Consider the following 20,855-nt stretch of genomic DNA (forward strand, 5'->3'; position numbering starts at 1 on the left):
GCTAACCATACATTGGACTTCACTCATGTGCAAATTATGAATAAGGAATCGCAAAGAATATTTTATCATAGTTTGGAAATGAGAGAAATACAGTGTAGATCCAAATTTTCGAAATGTTGTTTTTAAGCGCATGAAGAAAAGGGTTGATTGGGAATGCAGAGTATAGACGATGCACAAATTTTTCAATTGAAAACTTACCTCAACTCATACGCCAGCAAATACAGCATCTAAATTTGTCAACAAATGAACATAAAATGCAATCTTTCATCATCTTACCTTACATTAGCTTTATCAATTCCCATACCAAAACTTATAGTAGCAACAATCACTGGAATTTTTCCATCCATCCAGTCCCGTTGAACATCAGTTCGAATTGAGTCACTCAAACCAGCATGATATGCTTTTGCTGGAATTCCTTTACGAGACAATCGACTTGCAAGTTCTGAGCATGCTTCACGCTTCCGACAGTAGACAATACCACAACCATAATCATCCTTTTTTATATAAGGTTAAAAATACATGTTACATCACAAAAAAGCCGTCTTCCAAACACAACAATTATGTAAACAACATACAGTAAAACCTCTCTTAGTAAACACCTCCTTTAGTGAACACTTCAGGCAGGAACCAAATTTTTCCTACTCATTTTCAAGTAAACAGAACCTCCATTTAGTGAACACCTCTCTATATTTAACAGTGAACACTCCATAGTTTGCAAGTAGACTGAATGTTATCAGTATAGGTGTTCATCATATGCCATATTAATATAATCCATGGTCATTCAATTGTCTTGAATATTCCACTGTACCCACTTAGTTTAACAAAGTGCTTGACAATCTATAAATTCTACTTATGCACCTAATACCATAATCATAGAAAATGCCAGGATCTATAACTTTCAATTGATGGCTGTTAAAAATTTCCAAGTGGTACTGATATACATGACGTATGCATAGGTACCAAGGGTAATTTCACTATTTACGGCGTTGTCATATGACAGAAACACTGAATCGCGGAACATTCCCAAACTATAGAATTTCTTCACTTTCACTATGAATAGTTACCGGTTTTCCAACAGGGAGACTCAGTGTCATGCAAGGCACCAGACCAATCGCTGCAACCGGACCAACTTTTTTGCACATGAAATCCCCTTAGCCATGGGAACAAATTTATAATGACAAATGCGGCAATTAGCATCATCACACAGTTCGAATCCCGGAGAATCTTTGGATAAACTGGTCAGCCGACTGAATCGCCGAGGTGATCTTCAAGTGCCGACAAATAATAATAATAATAATAATTTATTTACTTATAAAGCGCATTTCTATAAAGTATAATCATTGCACTTCACATCATCAAAAGATAAGACAGAAGCAGATTAAAACACTAATTGCACAGTTTTCTAAAATAAAAAGTTTTTAATCGTGATTTGAAACATGACACAGTTGGACTTTCACAAATTTCCTGTGGTAAAACATTCCATAAATTTGGTGCCATGAAAGTAAAAGCATTACATCCAGTAACACAGCTGTTATTATGTTTGACTAAAATCGATGGATCATTGTTAGATCTAAGTGGTCGACTAGGAACATACAAAGTTAAAAGAATGCTACGAGTTATCACTGGAATACACTGGAGCAATACCATTAAGACATTTATATACAAGTAATAACACTTTAAAATTAACTCTTTCTGAGATGGGCAGCCATGCAAATCGCGTAAAATAGGAGTAATATGGTCATATTTTCTAGCCCTAACGATTAAACGAGCTGCATTATTCAGATACTGGTATGAGCAATATGAGATGCAGTACCAGCCAACAGTGAGTTTGCGTAATCTAACCTGGAAACAACTAGAGAGTTAACAGCATTTTTACATGATTGGTGATCCAGAAGGTGGCGAATTTTACTAATACAATAAAGAAGATGATTTGCTTTGCGGCACAATATGATCTGACATTGACACGTTCTGGTCAAACAATACCCCTAGATTATTAATTACTTTACTAGGCAGAATAATCTCATCATCAATTTTCAAAACGATATCACTCGGTAATTTCTTGAGTGCCTGAGGGAACGCCACTAGAGCAAAGTCGGTTTTATCACCATTAGCCTGGAATTTGTTCACATGCATCCAGTTAGAGAGGACTCTGGTTGAATTACTGGGTACAGACAGAGCTTCATACACTTGCTCGCAATGTTGTTGGGATTAGCAACTTTGTACAATTGGTCGTCATCAGCAAAGATATGGTAAGGATGATTAAACGACCTTATAATTTTACCAATTGGTTATACAATTTAAAAAGTATAGGCCCCAGGACTGAACTTGGGGCACACCACAAAGTAATGGCTAGCTAGACGATTTGGAACCATTTTGTAACAGTTTGTGTTCTGCCAGTAAGATAGGATGATAAAAGTTTCAAAATATTGTCATTAAAACCAAAATCTGCCCGAAGGCGATTTAATAACACAGAATGATCTATAGTGTCAAAAGCAGCTGACAGGTCTTATTAGCAATCAAACAGCTTAGGTGGGTCATATGGTTCCATGTGGAAAATTGGTTTAACTATATTTGAATCCAAATCATTTCGAATTGTCATTACTTTATCATTAAAGAAATCACTAAACATTTCACTAATTTCAGCAGAGTTCCCAGCTGGTAATTTCTTTGCATTCTTATTAAGCTTTGATCTTCCTTGTCCTGTAACGCCGATGCATAATCATTATAAGAATTAACCAAATTGTTAACACTTCGGCAGTGCACTGCATTGACTGACTCCACGAGCGTTGAACAAAAATCAGCTGGATTAACACTGCAATGGTTTCTTGAAGTAGGAGTCTCATAAGTTCTGGCTTGTTTCGCAAAATATCTAAATCGGGAATCCACAAATATAGAATGATGATCTGATATCATTGACTTAAACACTTGAACATCTTTGATGACATATCTATTGAACGAGATAAAACAAGGTCAATTGTATAACCTTTCTTATGGGTAGGACCAGATACGTGTTGTATAAAGCCATTTGCTGGCAGAAAACTGTGTGCTTAACCACCCAAAATTGTACCCTTTAAAGTCGGTATGAAAAGATTTTGGTCAATTTTATGTTTGTGTTTTTGGAAAATGAAAAGCAATATCTAAGATCTGTCCTTTAGGCAATAGGGAATGTGCCTGCTTTAACTGTGAAAAAGGTGCCCTGTTTCTTGAAATGAAACTGCCTCTCAAAACAGCTTGACCCTGAAACACTAGGCGATTTTACCAATAATTTCGTTTAATCACCTGGAAGAGTGTCCCCCGACGAATGTGCAGCAGTCAATTCCAAGGGAACGTGGTTCATGGGGTTTTTGCTAATACAGTTTAATATTAAGTGCCCTTTCTTCAATCATGTGACTAAATAAGATATATCATAGGCCTATATATTATAGCCTTGATCATTCACCATGCAACCATATTAAGAAAAAAAATATTTTGTTCCTAGGGCCTTGTCTCTCTAGAAAGCAAGTCACAATGGATACATTTTCTGATGACATTTTAACTTTTTCCGTGTTGAATATGTTATTGATTAATGGTATTCAGCTGTGATGAATTAGTTTCACTGTTTTAGACAATTTTGTGGTATTTTTTTCAAAGCCTTATTATTGCAGTCGGTCTAATTAAAATAGCATAATTAATAAAAGTTATAATTTTCTTGGAGCTTATGACCTCAGCTACCAGATTATTTTCAAAATTACAATTTGGGGTCTTGGGGGGTCAAGTACACCCCTCAAAGCAGAAAAATTTTGCAGTATATATTCACTATGTAAAACTTCTTAAAACATTGTATATATATTAAAAAAGATCTGATCAATAACTGCCATCCATTTCCTCAGTTTGTTCTGCCTACTATTGAATTCCTTTTCAGCTCATGATGTGATTGATTATCTCAGAGAACAGTGACATCCCTCTTGAGTACATTTGGTTTTTAGACACCGGGGCGCTGCAAATTGAAAATTGATGAAAATGAAAAAAAAATATAATTCTGATAAATTTTATTAATCAAACTGCTACAAATAAAAATTACATTATTGAAATGTATTTGTGATACAAATTGAAGCATTTCTGGGATGTAACGGTGGATTATCGGGACACGTACTGCAGTAGTACGAAGTTTCAAGTCGCCGTGCTGCTCGATCAGAGGACATTTTGCAGTCATGTGTTTTTCTGTCAGCAGTTTGCTCTTGCTGGTGGAAAGACCCATCTAATCATTGTTCAGGCCGACCATAACTCGGACGTCCACACTTCATTGGGGGTTCACGGTCGCCCATTCGCACTAGATTCTAAACTAATTCCCTGCAAAATTGCATCAGAGTGTATTCATGTAATCCTCTGTGCAGTTTGTAAAGAAAGCACAAATTCGTGTCGCAACTTTTTAAGAGCCAAAAGAAGACCTTTCACCACTACTTAACGGGCTTACACATGGATTCATAATAATTGTTGAGCTGATCGTGTTTGTCAACACCCGACATATGATTATTGTAATCCACAACGACACTAGGCCTTTTTACTTTTTTGGTTGGATTGCGTCGAACATATATCTCTTCAATCTCAGGTCCCTTTCCATATGACGAAATCATGGGGACAGCATGCTTATCTCTCTAATTCAGTAGCAACGTATCGTCACTCCGATAAGAAACGACATCACCGACAGGCACTACCGTTGGATATTTGATTTCAGCTTGATTTAGAATTTTCGTTCCGGTGTAATGAAATCTCTTGTCATAAAGGTTTCCAGTGAGAGGAATTGAGCTATATAATCCATCACAGTAAACGTGTTGTCCCCGCCCTACAAATGGTTTCAAAACTTCGATTACATATTGCAAGTTGTACTTAGGCTATAGTCGGTGTATAAGCTGAGTCCCGTCTTCATGTCTTTACATATGTCACTTTTTGAAAACATTGCTACGGTCATTCTCATAGAAGTTGAGAGTCTTTACCACTGTTTGTAATCATTGGGATCTGTTGTTTCTGATAGTAAATTACCGGATGAGTGCGTATTGATTGTATCCATGTGTTGAATGTATTATATATACATTGAATGCCGCGCGCCTGTAGTCTAGTATTAGACTGCTGTGTATTAATTATTGGCACGCTGCCACAGCAGCGCAGCTATATAAAGTGCTTTACAATTATAAACGCGGCCGCTTTTCTTTCTCATTTGATTTTTAATATCAGTTTATTTTGAACCATTTCCAAACTATAAGAAACTATTTTACTATTTCATTCTAAATTCTAATTGGTATGCGAGTGCAGCCTAACATAAATCAATATTCCATTTCATCATGGCTACCTTGAACTCTTAAACATCGGCAGTTTAAATGATATTGAAAGTGTATTCGATGCATATGTCGACCTACGTTTTTTGGACATGATTTTAGGTCTCAAAAACACGACTTATACACCGGGAAATACGGTAAGTTCTTATCATGTCCGCAGTAGAGGATAGCATTGAGCAAGTAGTATCCTTATCTCTAGGTATGGACATTGCTTCATTAGCACCACCTGCTGAAGGCATAGGGTTGTCTGAAGTGTGCCACTATTATCACACAGCCCTTGAAAACATACTTGACACCCATGCCCCGCTCAAGAAGATGGTCATCAATGTTGAGCCTTCTTATCCATGGTTCAACGATGAACTGCGTCATGCTCGTTCCACTAAAAGGGCAGCCGAACGGAGGTGGAAGGATACTCAACTTACGGTACATTTTCAAATGTTTCATAGCGTGCGCAACCACTACAACATACTTATTGCCAAGGCTAAGCGTGACTACCTGAACAATAGAATAACTGATGCTGGTTCAGACACAAAAGCCATGCAACGCGTGTTCAATGAAATTCTTGTAAAGGACCGTACTTGTAGACTGCCAACGCATACTGCCGATAAGGCCAAACTAACTGATGAATTTTCCGACTTCTTAATTGGCAAAGTCAAAGACATTCAGAATCGTTTTGATCAAATGCGCCCAGCTAGAGATGATCCACTATCATCCTGCCACCTTAATACACTTGATGAAGCTTCCGAAAGTGAAGTACGCAAAATCATAGTTTCTTCACCATCAAAGTCATGTGGTTTGGACATACTGTCTACGTGGCTAATTAAATATCCGGATGTCATACCTTCAATTGTAACAGTGTTTACCTCTATAATCAACCGCTCACTGTCTGATGGCTCTGTTCCAAAGTCATTAAAACCGGATCTGATTACACCCATTCTCAAAAAGCCAACATTGGATGCTGATGTCTTTAAAAACTATCGTCCAGTAAGCAATCTTACGTCTCTGTCTAAAGTTATTGAGCGAGTGGTGGCTGCTAGCTTATCTAGATACATGGAGGTGAACAACTTGCACGACCCCCTACAGTCAGCCTATAAGCGTAACCATAGCACCGAAACTGCAATACTCAGGGTTCAGAATGATCTCAGGTGTATGGTGGACTCTACTTGTGCTCCTCGACTTAAGTGTTGCTTTCGACACTGTGGATCATGACATTCTCCTCACTCGCATGGAGAGTCTTCTTGGAATATCCGGTAGTGCACTTAGTTGGTTTCGATCCTATTTGAGTGAGCGCACACAAGCGGTGGTTATTGATGGTTGTCGATCAAACCCAAAGGTGCTAGACTGTGGTGTACCCCAGGGCTCGGTCCTTGGCCCCCTTCTGTTCCTAGTCTATGTATTGCCGCTTATGCATCTGTTTACTAGGGATATTGTAAAGCGACATGGCTTTGCAGATGACAAACAAACGTATGTTGCCTTGTCTTGCAAATTTGATGCGGATCTATCCCAGCAGCTTAAAGAACTCCAGGACACCTTGAACAGGGTTCATTCATGGCTCTTTGAAAATAAACGCATGTGTAATCCGGATAAGTTCGAGGCCCTTCTCGTTGGAACTAAGCAGAGTTTGTTAATTCACATACCACCTCTGAATGTCGGCGGCGCCTTTATCCCAGTGCAGAAAGTACCGGTGAGAAACTTAGGTGTTATGTTTGATTCTTTCCTCTCCATGGACAGCCAAGTCAAAAGTGTGGCTCGTTCCGCCTCGTTTCATCTTAGGATTATTGGTTCTGCTCGTCGCTTCCTCACGCAGAACTCAGCAAAAATGTTAACGCAGTCTTTAGTTCTGTAGCGATTAGACTATTGCAATAGCTGCTTGTATATCAGTGATTATCTTCTTCATAGACTCCAACTTGTGCAAAATAGAGCTGCTAGGATTATTACACTCACTAAGTCACGTGATCGCATCTCTCCGATTCTCCGTTCACTTCATTGGCTACCAATACGCAAACGGATCTTATTTAAAGTTGCTTTGCTGGTTTTTAAGTGCCTCCATAACTTGGCACCCTCTTACCTCTCCAGCCAGTTTACAGACCAGTCCGAACACTTCGTTCCGGGTCGCAGAACCTTTTGATAGTCAGATCATGTCGTCTTAAGTCATTCGGCGGACGCGCATTTGAGACATTTGCACCTACAGTGTGGAACTCCCTTCCGCAACCTCTCCGTGATATTGACTCTCTGCCAGCATTCAAAGCACAGCTCAAGACATTTCTGTTCAAGTCACCATCTTCGTCTGGAGAGCGCCTTGGATAATAGCCCTGCTATTTACAAGGCGCTATAGAAATTTACAATCCAATCCTATCCTAAGTATCCAGTGTGGACAAGCAGCGGTTTTTGCAATTAGTCCCCACTTGGTAGGTTTTGCCTGACAGTACATTTTTGAACGATATCCTTCCTTTGAACCCAATAATGGATTCATCCATTGATTTCTGTTCGAATGCAGACTAGAAGAGTTTCGGTCAGTTGCTCCTGTAGCGGTGTTATCTTGTGAGCTCATCCATGAGCAGACTTGTCTCGAGGATCAGAATGACAAGCGTGTAACATGGTATCATATAATATCAAACAGGAAAGAAATTCTAAAAATGGGCTTGCTGACATGATTGTACTGAAAGCTTGCTTGGTGGTTTTGTACTTCTGTTGTAGAATTAATCGAACTTTGAACTGATTACTTTTTAAAGAACGAGCTAAGAGATCGGTGTTGTCTTTCATCACTACATGAAATGTTACACACATGGGGACTGGGAATCGGAATGGTTTTATTGTGGACGTGGACCATGTTAGTGCAAGCTTTTGGATAGTTGTTATTTGAATATTGTAGTGTCTTAACGGAATCTATCATGTTGATAATTGCTAGATTACTTATCGGATTGTGTTGAAATGATTTTGCATAGAAACATTTACGTGACTAACTCGAGTGACTTCAGGTGAAGAGAAGCGAACACGAAAATAGATAGGAGCCACGATTTTTCTTTTTAAAATAATTAAGACATTAAGCAAGAATAAGTTGCCTTTCCTTCAAATGACAACCCACTACGATCATCCGATAAAGTTTATTGCCACCATAGACTACCCCCCCTGGCTCTTTGGAGACAGGGAACCAGTCTTCAATTCAATTCAGAATTTATTTTACAGCAAAGCGGTTTTTAAGTTTTAGATATTTTAACTGAAAAATATGAATGTCCATACAGAGATTTTTCAAATGGTCGCTAACGCAAGCACCCAATGAAAGTAAAAGGAAATAAAAAGAATTTTTAAAAACGTGAAAGTAAATGTTTTATTGTGAAATTTTATTTGTCAATAAAGAATGAATTGAATTGTCGGCAGTACTATGCCGCGCATGAATACCAATTTCAAGACTGATCACGCACGCTCAACCAAGGTTGGAATGCGCTGCTGAAATAACAAAAACGATTAAACAAAATCATAAAACAATGAAAACGACAACCGATATAGCCAATTATACGAAAGGAACCTAGATTTTATCACTGCATTAAATGTGTGTAAATATCAGAGCCCAAGAAAGTTTCTAACGAAAGTTATCGACTCTCCAAGCAAGTTATCAATCTGTGTGATAGCAATATGGGCTTGCAAGCCCATGAAAACGGTTACAGCTTAAAGCATCCCAGAAGAATGGAATATTTTCTGACCATCTTGTTCCCCAGTACTGTTGAACAGACGGGAGACGAATAATCCCAATCTTGAGTACCACGCCCAAAAATCATTCAAATTCTTCTTCATCAGTGGGCTTCCAATGCTTCAGGCGGGAATGTTGTTTCAGTTGAGTAGATCTTATTTTCTCATCTGCATACCTATTGATTTCTAAAACGATACCTCCATTTCTTGAATGAACAGCAGGTGGAAGAGATCAATCGGCCGACTATCATCATTAACTAAACCCTGAATATTCATTGGTCCTGGTGGATTTGGCAGCGTAAATTGGAGTTTTTGGGGTCCAGGGTCCCGATGGTGCACATCTACCCAGTGACGAGTGGGCTGAGGGGCTTGTTGATGACCTCCATGGCCTCGAAATCGACTCCAACCCCTAGCTGTAGCAGTGACAGCTGGAGCAGGTATGGCTCGGTCGGTTTCGCTTCCAGAGTCTGAAGGAAGCGCTGGTGGTGGTTCATCGTCACTTTGACTTGCTTCATCGCTTTCAAAATCGGTCTGAAAGGTGTTTTCACTTTCATTATCACTTTCATCTACATTATCATTATGATTGCCGCAATCAAAAACGAGATCTCTGACTTGCTCAGCTGTAAAACATTTGTTTGCCATGATAACTTGACGCTTGTAAATGTATGAAACTTTATAAGGCCACAAGTAATTGATACCTTGTTTCTTATCCTGTGATAATTTCAAACCTAGGTGGGTATGCAAAAAACACAACACAAGTGACAAAAAAAACACAAAAATCCTGAATTGACAATATTGTTACACAAGTACTTAATCTGCATTGGTATAGCACTATATACATTCAGAGTTGCCATTTATGTGAAGCTAAAAATCTGGAAAATAAGTCGGGAGGTCTGGGGGCCCTCCCCCAGAAAATTTTTTGAAATTAGAACGCCAGGAGATGCGTTCTGGCGCAATACGCGTTATAGGCCTCACTTTCATAACCGGAAGTGTGTATCAATTTTCCCGTCTGTCAATTACAATCCAATGAAAATCTGTCGCTTCAAACTTTCAGTAAGCATTTTCTCAAAGGTTATACACTCACACACCTTTTCCAAGATATGTCAATAACAACAATGTGTATAGATCATTTTTTCAAATAGCGATTGGTTCCGTCAAATACACCTCATACATAAACCAGAGCCAAAAACAAACGAAGCGTCAGTCGATTTCGATCGTCGCGTCATCTTGGTTTAATCGTGTACTGCAGGGTTGTTGCCACTACGTGGCAGCACAATACGGCTTTTTCGAACCCTCTACGGAGCCGTTACGTTTTGATGTTTAGGGTCGAATCCCGAATTGATTTTATTTTTTTCGCGATGTTTTCTTTTGTGGTTATTTGACTTCTCCCGAAAATCCGGAAATGAAATTGGATCTTTTTTAAATCCGGAATTCCGGAGAAATCCGGAGAAGTGGCAACTCTGTACATTACCAATATTGCATTGTATTGTACTCTTACTCTAGTGACTCAAATCTAGTAGGCATCCCCGCAGCTTCTTCGCCGACGGAGTTGCCTTTACAGACGTACACGTTCATGTCGAGGCTAGTAGTTTCGACGTTCGGAAGCGACACGGGAAGAGCCTTCTTAATGGCTCCGGGAGGCAATAAGTGGGTGGTTATTAATTTATGATACAATTCTTTAAACGTTAATGTGAATTTGTCGATCAAAATCACCTCTGCTACTGCCCAAGGAACAAAAATAGATCCATATCTGTCGATAATTTTGACAGCCAGCTGGACCACTTCAACCGACCCGCCCATGATTACCTGACAGATGTCGCACACATGCAAGCAGTTCTATGATTGGCGCAGAGTACGCGATACGTCACTCTCATTGATTAACCAGCCAATAATATTCCATGAAACATTGTTATTCACACGTGCTCCACATAAACAAATAATCGCGGAGATGACTGATATTCAGTCATGTCTTTACCAAAACTGATTTACGAGGTAATTAAACATCTAACAACGGGATGTTTGCGAAACAGACAACAAAAAACAAGAAAAAATAACCAAAAAACCATGTTTTGATGAAATTTTTATTCATAAAATTTGTGTTTTTGCTATGCGGCAAATCGGGATCGTCAGACCTACCCGTGCGGAAGATAAGAAACAAGGTATCAATTACTTGTGGCCTAATGCTGTAGCTGCGTAATGTATATATTCATATATGTATGCACTAAGCGCCTAGTTACTAACACAGTCAGTATGTATGTCAGTGCATCTAATCATTCAAAACACGTGCAGTGACATTGAAATTCCTGGAAGCTCAGCAAAATAGTAACGTCCTACATGTGGGTGATTGGCTTACATGCTTCGAATAGCCTTATCGACTAACCAATCAGTGGTTAAGTGACCCGATTGACATCGGCGAATATTGTCACCAACATAGTTCTAAGATAACCAATTTCACATCAATTCTCGGTGAACCGCATCGCTGACGACATCGAAAGATTTAATGATTTATCCAGGTGATAGTGTATATATAAAAATATGGCCACCAACCCCTAGGGCATCCCCTGGGGGTAAAAACCAAAAAATGGCCCTATGTGGAACGATTAGTTGTCATTGGAGTCCCGTTGAGTTAGACTGGTTACCGGTATCTACCGTCAGGTACGGGAATCGGACACCACTCAGGGACGCCACTCGGCAGGCTGCTCGTCACTTCGATTAACAATTCAAGTATAAAACAACAAATTTATTACCACAAGACTTCACAGTCAGCGGCGGTCTTCAAACAGTAATTCTAACAATTACTCCTTATCACGGGGGATATATATCGTTTCTAGGTCGCTTGAAGTATTCATCGAGTTGTACGCGACCTTCAGGCCTACTGAGCTTTACTGTCTCAAACAAACACATCATAATTGTACTGCTTATTTACAGACTCATGGATTGAAAAATCCAGCAACATTGCTGCGATGTACAAAAGATTTCTGTCTTATAATCCGAAAATGAAATTGATTTTATGAATTGAATACTCCCTGTCGAATGAGGTGCAATAGGAATGCGATGTTTAGGAGGGTTGAAATTCAATAGGCAAAAGCCCATACTGTCTGGATGCTAGGCCTACGTATATACATAGGCATACTAGGTTAAGCTAAGTTCCTGGTAAAGGAGGAATCAGATTTATTAGAATGGTATTAGTGATTCACTGGTTCTGACTTGCAATGATCAATCACAATTATCAACGATATTTTATTGGCAAAAATGAAGATCTTTTAAAAATTTCGCCTGAGCAGACGACTTTTTAAACCAGACATTTCATTTGAGTTTTTCACCATTTATGAAACTGGTATTTTATCAATTCCTGATGACTTAGTTACTACGGAGCCACGAATGAAAGGATCTTTGAGGCGTTTTCACGGGCATCTGATTTTTGCGATCGATCATAGAAACGAACACCAATTTTTCCGATTGATTTCACGATTGGCGTTTTTACTAACACGATTTTCCGATCGATTATTGAAATCGACCAATTCGATTGGCGAGCAATTTGGTGATACCATTTCCAAGATGGCCGAACCGGGTAGTTGAATAAGATACAATCTTTTTCTCATCGTCGCCATGTTTAGGTCATGTGATTAGCCTAAACCATCGTCATTTTCACGTATGTGCGATTTGAACACAATTGTTTTTGTTATTCAATAGGCCTCAGCCCATTCTGTACGGATGCTAGGCCTACGCATATACATAGGCCTACTAGGTTAAGCTAAGTTTCCTGTTAAGGAGGGATCAGATTTATTAGAATGGTATTAGTGATTCACTTGTTCTGACTTGCAGTGATCAATCACAATTATCAACGATATTTTATTGGCAAAAATGAAGATTTTTTTAAAATAAATTTTGTCTGAGCAGACAGCTTTCACTTTTCATTTGAGTTTTTCATCATTTATGACTCTGGTATTTTGTTAATTCCTGATGACTTAGTTACTAGGGTGCCCCGAATGAAAGGATCTTTGAGGCATTTTTACGAGCATCTGATGGTTGCGATCGATCGTAGAAATGCATTTTAAGAGCACTGATTTTTGCGATTGATTTCACCAACAGCGTTTTACGAACATGATTTTCTGATCGATTTTTGAAATCGACCAACTCGCTCGGCGAGCGATTAGGTGACTTGATTTCCAAGATGGCCGCACCAGGTAGTTGATAAAGATACAATCTTTTTCTCATCGTCGCCATGTTTAGGTCACGTGATTAGCCTAAACCATCGTCATTTTTACGAACGTTTGATTCAATCGCACAATCGGAGCAAATCGTTCACAAAATCAATCGCATTAATCGGATGCTTGTAAAAACGCCTTTGTACGTTCAAACACCTTCGTTCAAATTTTTTTTTTTTATTGCAACAAAAATTTATTTCGTTCGAACCAAGAGTACTTTGTTTGATCAAACCAATTTGAAAAAAATTATTCGAACACAACTGTTTTCGTTCGAAATCATTTATTTAGTCTGAAAGTATATTGTTCGATCGAAAAGAATCATTGTCATTCGAACAAAATTCTCTTGTTGGAACATTAAGTTTTTCGTTCAAACTCGTACATTATTAACAGTTTTTCGTTTCAAGAGAAGTTACATTGTTCGATTGAACAGAGTTGTTTTCTTTTTAACTTTCCTTTGACAAAATTGTTTTGGCACAACAATTTTTTTTGTTAAAGGGACCATTCATTTATAACGTATAACGTACGCATAAAATTCTGATTTTTTACAGATGACATATCAGCGTACGTACAACAAATAATTTGACCACGTCACCGTACAGACTTTAACGCAGCAGACATAACCCCCACCCCAAGCGCGTACGTAATAAATGAATGGTCCCGAACAAAAAGTTTTTTATTCAAACAAAAAGTATACTGTTCCATCGAACAGAATGTTTTTATTCAAGCAAAATTTTCTTGTCAGAAAATTACGTTTTTTGTTCGAACAAGTACATTGTTCGATCAGTGTTTCAGACCCCTCCATAATAAGTTCCTATACTCACCACTAGGGGGTGTAAATTTTAAATAAGAGCCCCAAGCGGCACTATGGCCAGCCTGTCAGCTTTTTGTCAAAATTTGTCAAAATACACTCCCAGCTCAATAGTCAATACCTAATAATTTACACAATATAATCGTAGAATACAAAAGTAGCACAGGCAGCGACTGGATCTGGCAGGAAAAAATACCTCAGATAAATCTTTTCTCTTGGTCTTATTGATTTTAATGCGGAATAGAATTGAATTTTCTGAAATTTGCTCAATGAAACAAAATTGAATTGGATTTGATGTTTTTATTCGTTCAATAAAGTAAAATTGAATTGGTTTTGATTGAATTTGTAGTTTGAGCACATGGCTAATGAGCATATCAAGGTCATCTATCCGATAGAAGAAAAAGCCATTTTTCCCGTACTTAGCACAATGGTCAATGATATTTTCTGTAGTGCTATTAAAAGTATTCCTCCCAAAAACCAAATCAACTAAAGCTTTCACAGAAATTGATCTTGAAATACAATTTTAGATCTTAAAATAAAACCAGGAAGTAAAACAGTAGACGATACCACGGGTTCACGTGAACACCTGCTGATTTCTGTGGCTAAGCCAATCATAGAGGAGTCTTTGCTTTCTGATTGGCTTTTCAAAACCAATATTTTTGCTCAGTTGCACAGTAAAAGAGCCTTTGCTCTGGAAACCATGTCATTTAAATTCGCTCCATTTGTATAGTAATAGGCTAAGCCTAAGGCTGGCCTAAAAATTACAATTTTTGGAACTAAAATTTGTATTTCCGAGTAGTACTGACCCTTTCCTATGGTTTTTGCCAATATTTTCTAAATTTCGATTGATCGCCAATGGTTTTTCTATACGACCCGGCCCTGCGGTATTGCATTTAGCCACCGGCTTTTTACGTCATAGCAGACCAATAAAAAAACAGCTATGCGGGGCAGGCGGGCAGGATTCCCACCATAGGAAAGGGTAAGTACTACTCGGAAATACAAATTCTAGTTCCAAAAATTGTAATATTTCCGTCGAGTACTGTACCCTATGGTTTTTGCTAGACTAGCCTAGCACAAGGATGGTGGGAAAGGTAGATAGAAAAACCACCGCTCAAACGCAAGGTAAGAGGGAGTAAGAGAGCACTTACCCAAGCACGGAATGGAGCACTGTAGCACAGGGAAGACCGGTTGGTAACAGTGAGTCCTTCCAGCTCGGGCCCCCCCCCCCCCCCGGAATTTTGCGAAATTACTACATGCAGATATGAGCCCAAACTATGTACAAGGATACACCCCCTGTGATCCTGATAATGCAACATAAATACTCTACACTAAAGGGTCCGATCCGAAAGAACGGACACCTTGAGCCATAACAACAGGACCAAGTGAAGCTAATGAGCCTAACTGGCCTGTAACATCCCGTAAATAAAATGACGTGAATGTCGATGGAGAATTCCAAAAGGCGGCCCGACAGACTTCCTCCAACGGAGCACCAGAAAAGGCTGCGCAGGAAGTAGCCATAGACCTAACTTGATGAGAAACCACTCCCTCCGAGGAAAGATTCTCCTTCAATAAAATGTCCTTGATCAGTGAAGAGACCCATCGGGTCACTGTGTCCCGTGAAATATCACCCTTTAGGTGATCCAGCAGCGGAATAAATAACCGCTCCCGTGAACCCCTCCGTGAAGCAGAGCGATCTTAATAGAAACACAACGCCCGCACAGGACACTCGATGTTTTAGGGCTTCAATTCGCCATTGACGCCCAACCGAGCCTGGTCGTTGGTTCTTTGCCAAAAATTCCAAAGCAGGCCGCAGCGAAACAAATTCCTTCGCTGGCCCAAAGACAATATGACCTTGTCGGACTGAAAGCGCATGAATCTCAGAGCGACGGACCGAGCAAGCCAAGAACAGCAAAAATACAGTCTTTTTTTACAAATTCGCAAATGACGCTGCCTAAAGAGGTTCAAATGGAGCCTCCATTAACTTCTTCAAAATTACAGACAGATCCCATGGTGGAACTATCCTAGGTATCCGAGGCCGGGAAATGAAAAACCCTGCAACAAGCTGATATATCCGATGATCCCCTGCTACATTTTGCCATCCAGAAGCACGCAATGTATGAGAAATCGCGGAGCGGTAACCTTTAATAGTTATGACCTGCAACCCTTTTATTACAAATAGGTGCAGTAAAAAATCTGCCAATTGAGCTACAGAGGGTGAGCATGGATCAATTTCCCCTGCAGCACACCAATCCGCAAAATGACTCCATTTGGCATCGTAAATGGTACTTGTTGATGGCCGCTTAGATCCTGCGATAAAGGAGGCAGCCTGTTCTGAAAAGCCTGAAGCTGACAAGGATCACTGGACAATGGCCAGGCGAGCAGATTTAACCACTGGCTGTTTGGATGATGCCGAAAGTTCCCCTGAGACGAAAGTTCCCCTGAGACAGAAGCGATGGGAAATTCGGAAGAATCCTGGGGTTGTCGCACAGTAGGTTGAGAAGTGGTAGGAACCATTTCTGAGCCGGCCAACATGGTGCTACCAGAACTATATTGCAATTGACTATCTCTCTATTTGATCCAGTAAGCGCGGCAGGACTGGTGTGGGCGGGAACGCATACGCATGCATCCCCGACCAGTCCAGAGGGAAGGCATCGACCCCCCATGCTTCCGCGTCTGGAAACGGGGACACAAACAGAGGACACCTCCGATTGAACCGGGTGGCAAACAGATCCAGCAGCGGATTGCCAAACATGCCCCAAACCCGATCGGCTACTTCTTGGTGGAGAACCCATTCTGTCGCAATAGCCTGACCTCGACGAGACAGAGCATCGGCCATCACGTTCCTTTTCCCTGCTAAATGTGCCACAATCAGGGACACGCCCTTTGTCTGGCACCAAAGAAGAATTTTGGCCGACAGACCTGTGAGGGTTTCTGAGTGAGTGCCCCCTTGGTTCTGAAGGTAAGCCCTCACTGTTGAATTGTCTGTGGCAAACCAAACGTGGTGGCCCTCCACTCTCCTGTGAAAGAACTTCAGGGCCTTCACACGGCCAGCATTTCTAGGAAATTTATGTGGTTGATGGCCTCATAGCGAGACCATCTCCAGGCTTTGACTCGGTTCTCCAGATGTGCCCCCATCCTTGGTGACTGGCATCCGTGAATACACAAACTGGAACCTCTAACGGGGCTAGTGACACCCCGCGCCGAAGATTCGTAGTTGCCGCCCACCACTGAAGATCCAGACTTAGATCGGTTGGAGGTACCGGAATCAAGGTCTCCCAGTTGCCCTTCGACCGAGACCAGAAGACCTTCCAATATTGTTGCAAGCGCCTGCTTCTGAGGCGGCCTAAGGGCACCACCAGACCCATGGAGCTGATGGAGCCTAGAAGCCGTGACCAGTAACGAGCTGTTCTCGGGGTTGTGGACACTCCCGCTACAGCTTCTTGAAGTTTGGCTACTCGAGCCATAGACGGAAAGACTTTGCCGATTCGGATATCGAAGTCCATGTCGAAATAAGTGAACTGTTGGGCCGGCGTCAACTGAGATTTTTCCCTGTTTACGCGGAACCCTAGCTGATGGACTAAGTCCAAGACTGAGGTCATTGCCTCCCGACATTCCTGAGCCGAATTCGCGACTATTAACCAGTCGTCGAGGTAAACGAACAGTCCAACACCCTTTGACTGAAGTACCTTCTGAACTGACTTGACCAACTTGGTGAAAACCCACGGGGCCGCACTGAGGCCAAATGGAAGAGACCTGAATTGGAACTGGCGGCCTTTCCACTTTATCCTGAGAAATCGCCGGATTTTGGGTGAATTGGAACCTGAAAGTAAGCATCTTTCAGGTTCAATGAAGCCGCCCATTGACCCGGACGGAGCCCTTGAATCACGTCCTTGGGTTTGGTCATACGGAACCTTGGAATGTCTAGGTGCCGATTGAGGGATGACAGATCTATCACCGTCCGTTGACCCCCTGTGGCCTTTGGTACCATGAATATTTGAGAAAACCAGCCGGGAGAAGTTTCGTTGCAAACTGGTTCTATTGCTCCCTTCTCGGCCAATTCCTTGAGAGCCGGAGAGATTAAGGCCTCCTGACCTGGGTTTGGCCGCATGTCGGAAGGTGACCTCGTCAGGCGCGGTCGCCTTAGGAAACGGAGACGGTAGCCACGAGAGACGACCCGGGAGGGCCAACCGTCTCCGAAAAGGTCGGACCAGTGGGTTGCTGCCTGCTGCAGACAACCTCCCACTGGTCCCAAGAATTCATTTCGAGTTTTTCCGAAAGGAAGAGCCCCCTGTTTGGGGCCTTCCCCTTGCCGCGATACGAACCGGAACTGTTACGACTGGACGAGGCTTGACATGCGAAACAGACCGAGCCAAGGATTGGATAATCCGGTCCATTCCCTCCGGTTTTGGGGCAACTGACTCTGGGTCGGAGCCCGCATGAACGGCGGCGTGAGTCTCGCGAAACTCACCCGTCAACACCTTAAGTGCCATATCCTGAAACGAACCAACCCTGATAAGATTGTCCAGGATTGACGTCAATGCCACCAAACAGGACTTAGGCAAACGAATACCCGACTGTGATGTAACGGTATCCGGGCTGATCAAAGTATAATCAGCATCCAGGCAGTTATGACTGTGATCCACAGCACCTGGAGTTGCGTAATACGCCGAGCGAAATGCGCCTATAGGTGGATCGGTTGAACTTAAATATTTCCCAGATTTCATACCCCCGTTCTGGAGGGGGAAATGAAAATGTTCCAGGCCGACATTCCCGTAAAACGTTAAGATCAGAGTCCGGAGGGCGATAAGCTTCCATTGACTCACCGACCAGAGGAGCTGCTGTGGGCTTAGCGCGAGTTGCCCCGGCCTTGACAAAGAACTCACTTATCATCGCTCTACATGGCATGTCCCCCGCTGGTTCGGATAAAACTGAATGGGACGGAGATACATTGCGAGCCAGGGAAGCCCCCATCGTCTGGGACAACACACAATTGCTCGCGACAAGAACGACCCCAGAAGGAATTGCCGCTTCTGGGACCGGATCCTCATTGAAATCAGACCCTACCGCAGCATCCAGGAATTCCGAGTCAGAATTCCGAAGAACTGAGTGGGCTGGCGAACTTCTAACCGGACAATCAGGAATAGGCTTACCTGTTGTAGAGGTTGCAGCGACTTGTTGCGACGATGATAACAAGTTTAAAATTTTCTCTTCAAATACATGGAAATCCTCAGGAATTTTCCAGTATCCCGACGATCATGCCGACTTCGGTGACGGTCCCTCGAACGGGATCGAGACCTACTAGAAGAATCGTCTTCATCGCTAACCGACGTCGACGAACGATGAGAAGACCGACGGCGAAACTTCCTACATAACGATCGTAGTCTTTCTCGCGATCAAACCTTGATCTGCGAGATCTTGCTCGTTTATTACGCTCACGGCGTCTAGATCTAGTGGGAGAGCGAGCTCTATCCCCGGAGCGACGATCAGAATCAGACGATGAAAGAACCGGATGTTTTGAACCGGATGTTTTGAACCGGATGACGTCTGGACCGGACCGATGCCCGACCCGGACCGGTACCGACCGAACCGGTGCAGGCTGTTCCCGACTACCGCGGCGCGCGCTCGGTTCAGAACATGTAGTCTGAACTGGCCGACCCGGCTGAACCGGTGAATGACCGGAGACCGGTGCCGGTGAACCAGCGTTCCTCCCCGGTGAACAGAGTTGGGAAGCCGATCGTACCAGAACGACTGGCGACCGCTCCGCTATACGATTGGAAATAGAAATAGAGACGTCGGTTGTCACGTCGGCCGAAACCAACGAATCCCTGCTATTAACTCGACGACGATCTCTTAGTTTAAGAGCCTTACCGGCCCAAAGCCAAAGGTCCACACCTCGCAAATCTTGCAAGGATTGCTCCTTGCACATATTTGACCGGATTTGCGCCTGCACGACGCACACGAATCGTGATTGTCCCAGGCGCCAAACAAATGCCCGCATCCCTCCCCGCCACGATGTTGACCCTTAGGAGGGGGCAGCATAATTATTCTGTCACAATAATAAATTCAATTCAATTCAATCAAATTATATTTGTAAATAAAATTCTTATGGAAAAATAGAAACCAGGGATAACCCCCAAACCGAACGGACTCACCGTTATGAGAGTGAAAACTCCCTAATATCCTAATTCCCAGATTTTTACGGCGAAAAAATCCAACGCGTTCTACTGCTAGAACGCCAAGAAAAAAGATGACGGATTTTGCCGGTGGCTAAATGCAATACCGCAGGGCCGGGTCGTATAGAAAGACCATTGGCGATCAATCCAAATTTAGAAAATACTCGACGGAAATACTAATTTTAGCATCGGTTTTTCGCATGTAATGCAGTCTGTTCACTAGGAAAATCATACTTAAGTACACATCCGTGTAATATGCCTCCCTGATTAGTTCATACAACTGCCATGAGGGACAGTGCAAACAACAATTTTTGCTCCTAGTTCCTTAACCGTTGGTGATAGAATCGTGGTTGCATTTGTGATCAGTAGCCCATTACAATACACTTGTATTGATGTATGGTTTAAGTAGGTAACTCATATGGTTCTCCAGTTGCCATTTTCTTACGAACTAAATTTTCTTGTCAGAACATTAAGTTTTTCATTCAAACAAGTATATGGTAAAAAGTTTTTCATTTCAACAAAAGTTATATTGTTCAATCGCACAGAAGTGTTTTCATTTTAACTTTCGTTTGACGAAATTGTTTTCACACAACAAATTGTTTTCGTTCAAACAAGTATATTGTAAAAAGTTTTACGTTTCAGCAAATGTTACATTGTTCGATCGAAC

General features: G+C 41.6%; 1 protein-coding gene across 1 annotated transcript in view; it reads right to left on the minus strand.

Annotated features, from left to right (window-relative positions):
* The window catches only part of LOC141904981 (ATP-dependent DNA helicase Q5-like), a 108,380-nt gene that overhangs the window by 79,423 nt on the left and 8,102 nt on the right, over positions 1–20,855 (minus strand). The window contains exon 3 of the mRNA XM_074793648.1: positions 277–494. Coding sequence (XP_074649749.1) covers positions 277–494 — 218 coding nt within the window. The remainder of the gene's footprint in view (positions 1–276; positions 495–20,855) is intronic.

The sequence above is a fragment of the Tubulanus polymorphus genome, chromosome 5 (assembly GCF_964204645.1).
Source record: "Tubulanus polymorphus chromosome 5, tnTubPoly1.2, whole genome shotgun sequence".
NCBI classification, from domain to species: domain Eukaryota; kingdom Metazoa; phylum Nemertea; class Palaeonemertea; order Tubulaniformes; family Tubulanidae; genus Tubulanus; species Tubulanus polymorphus.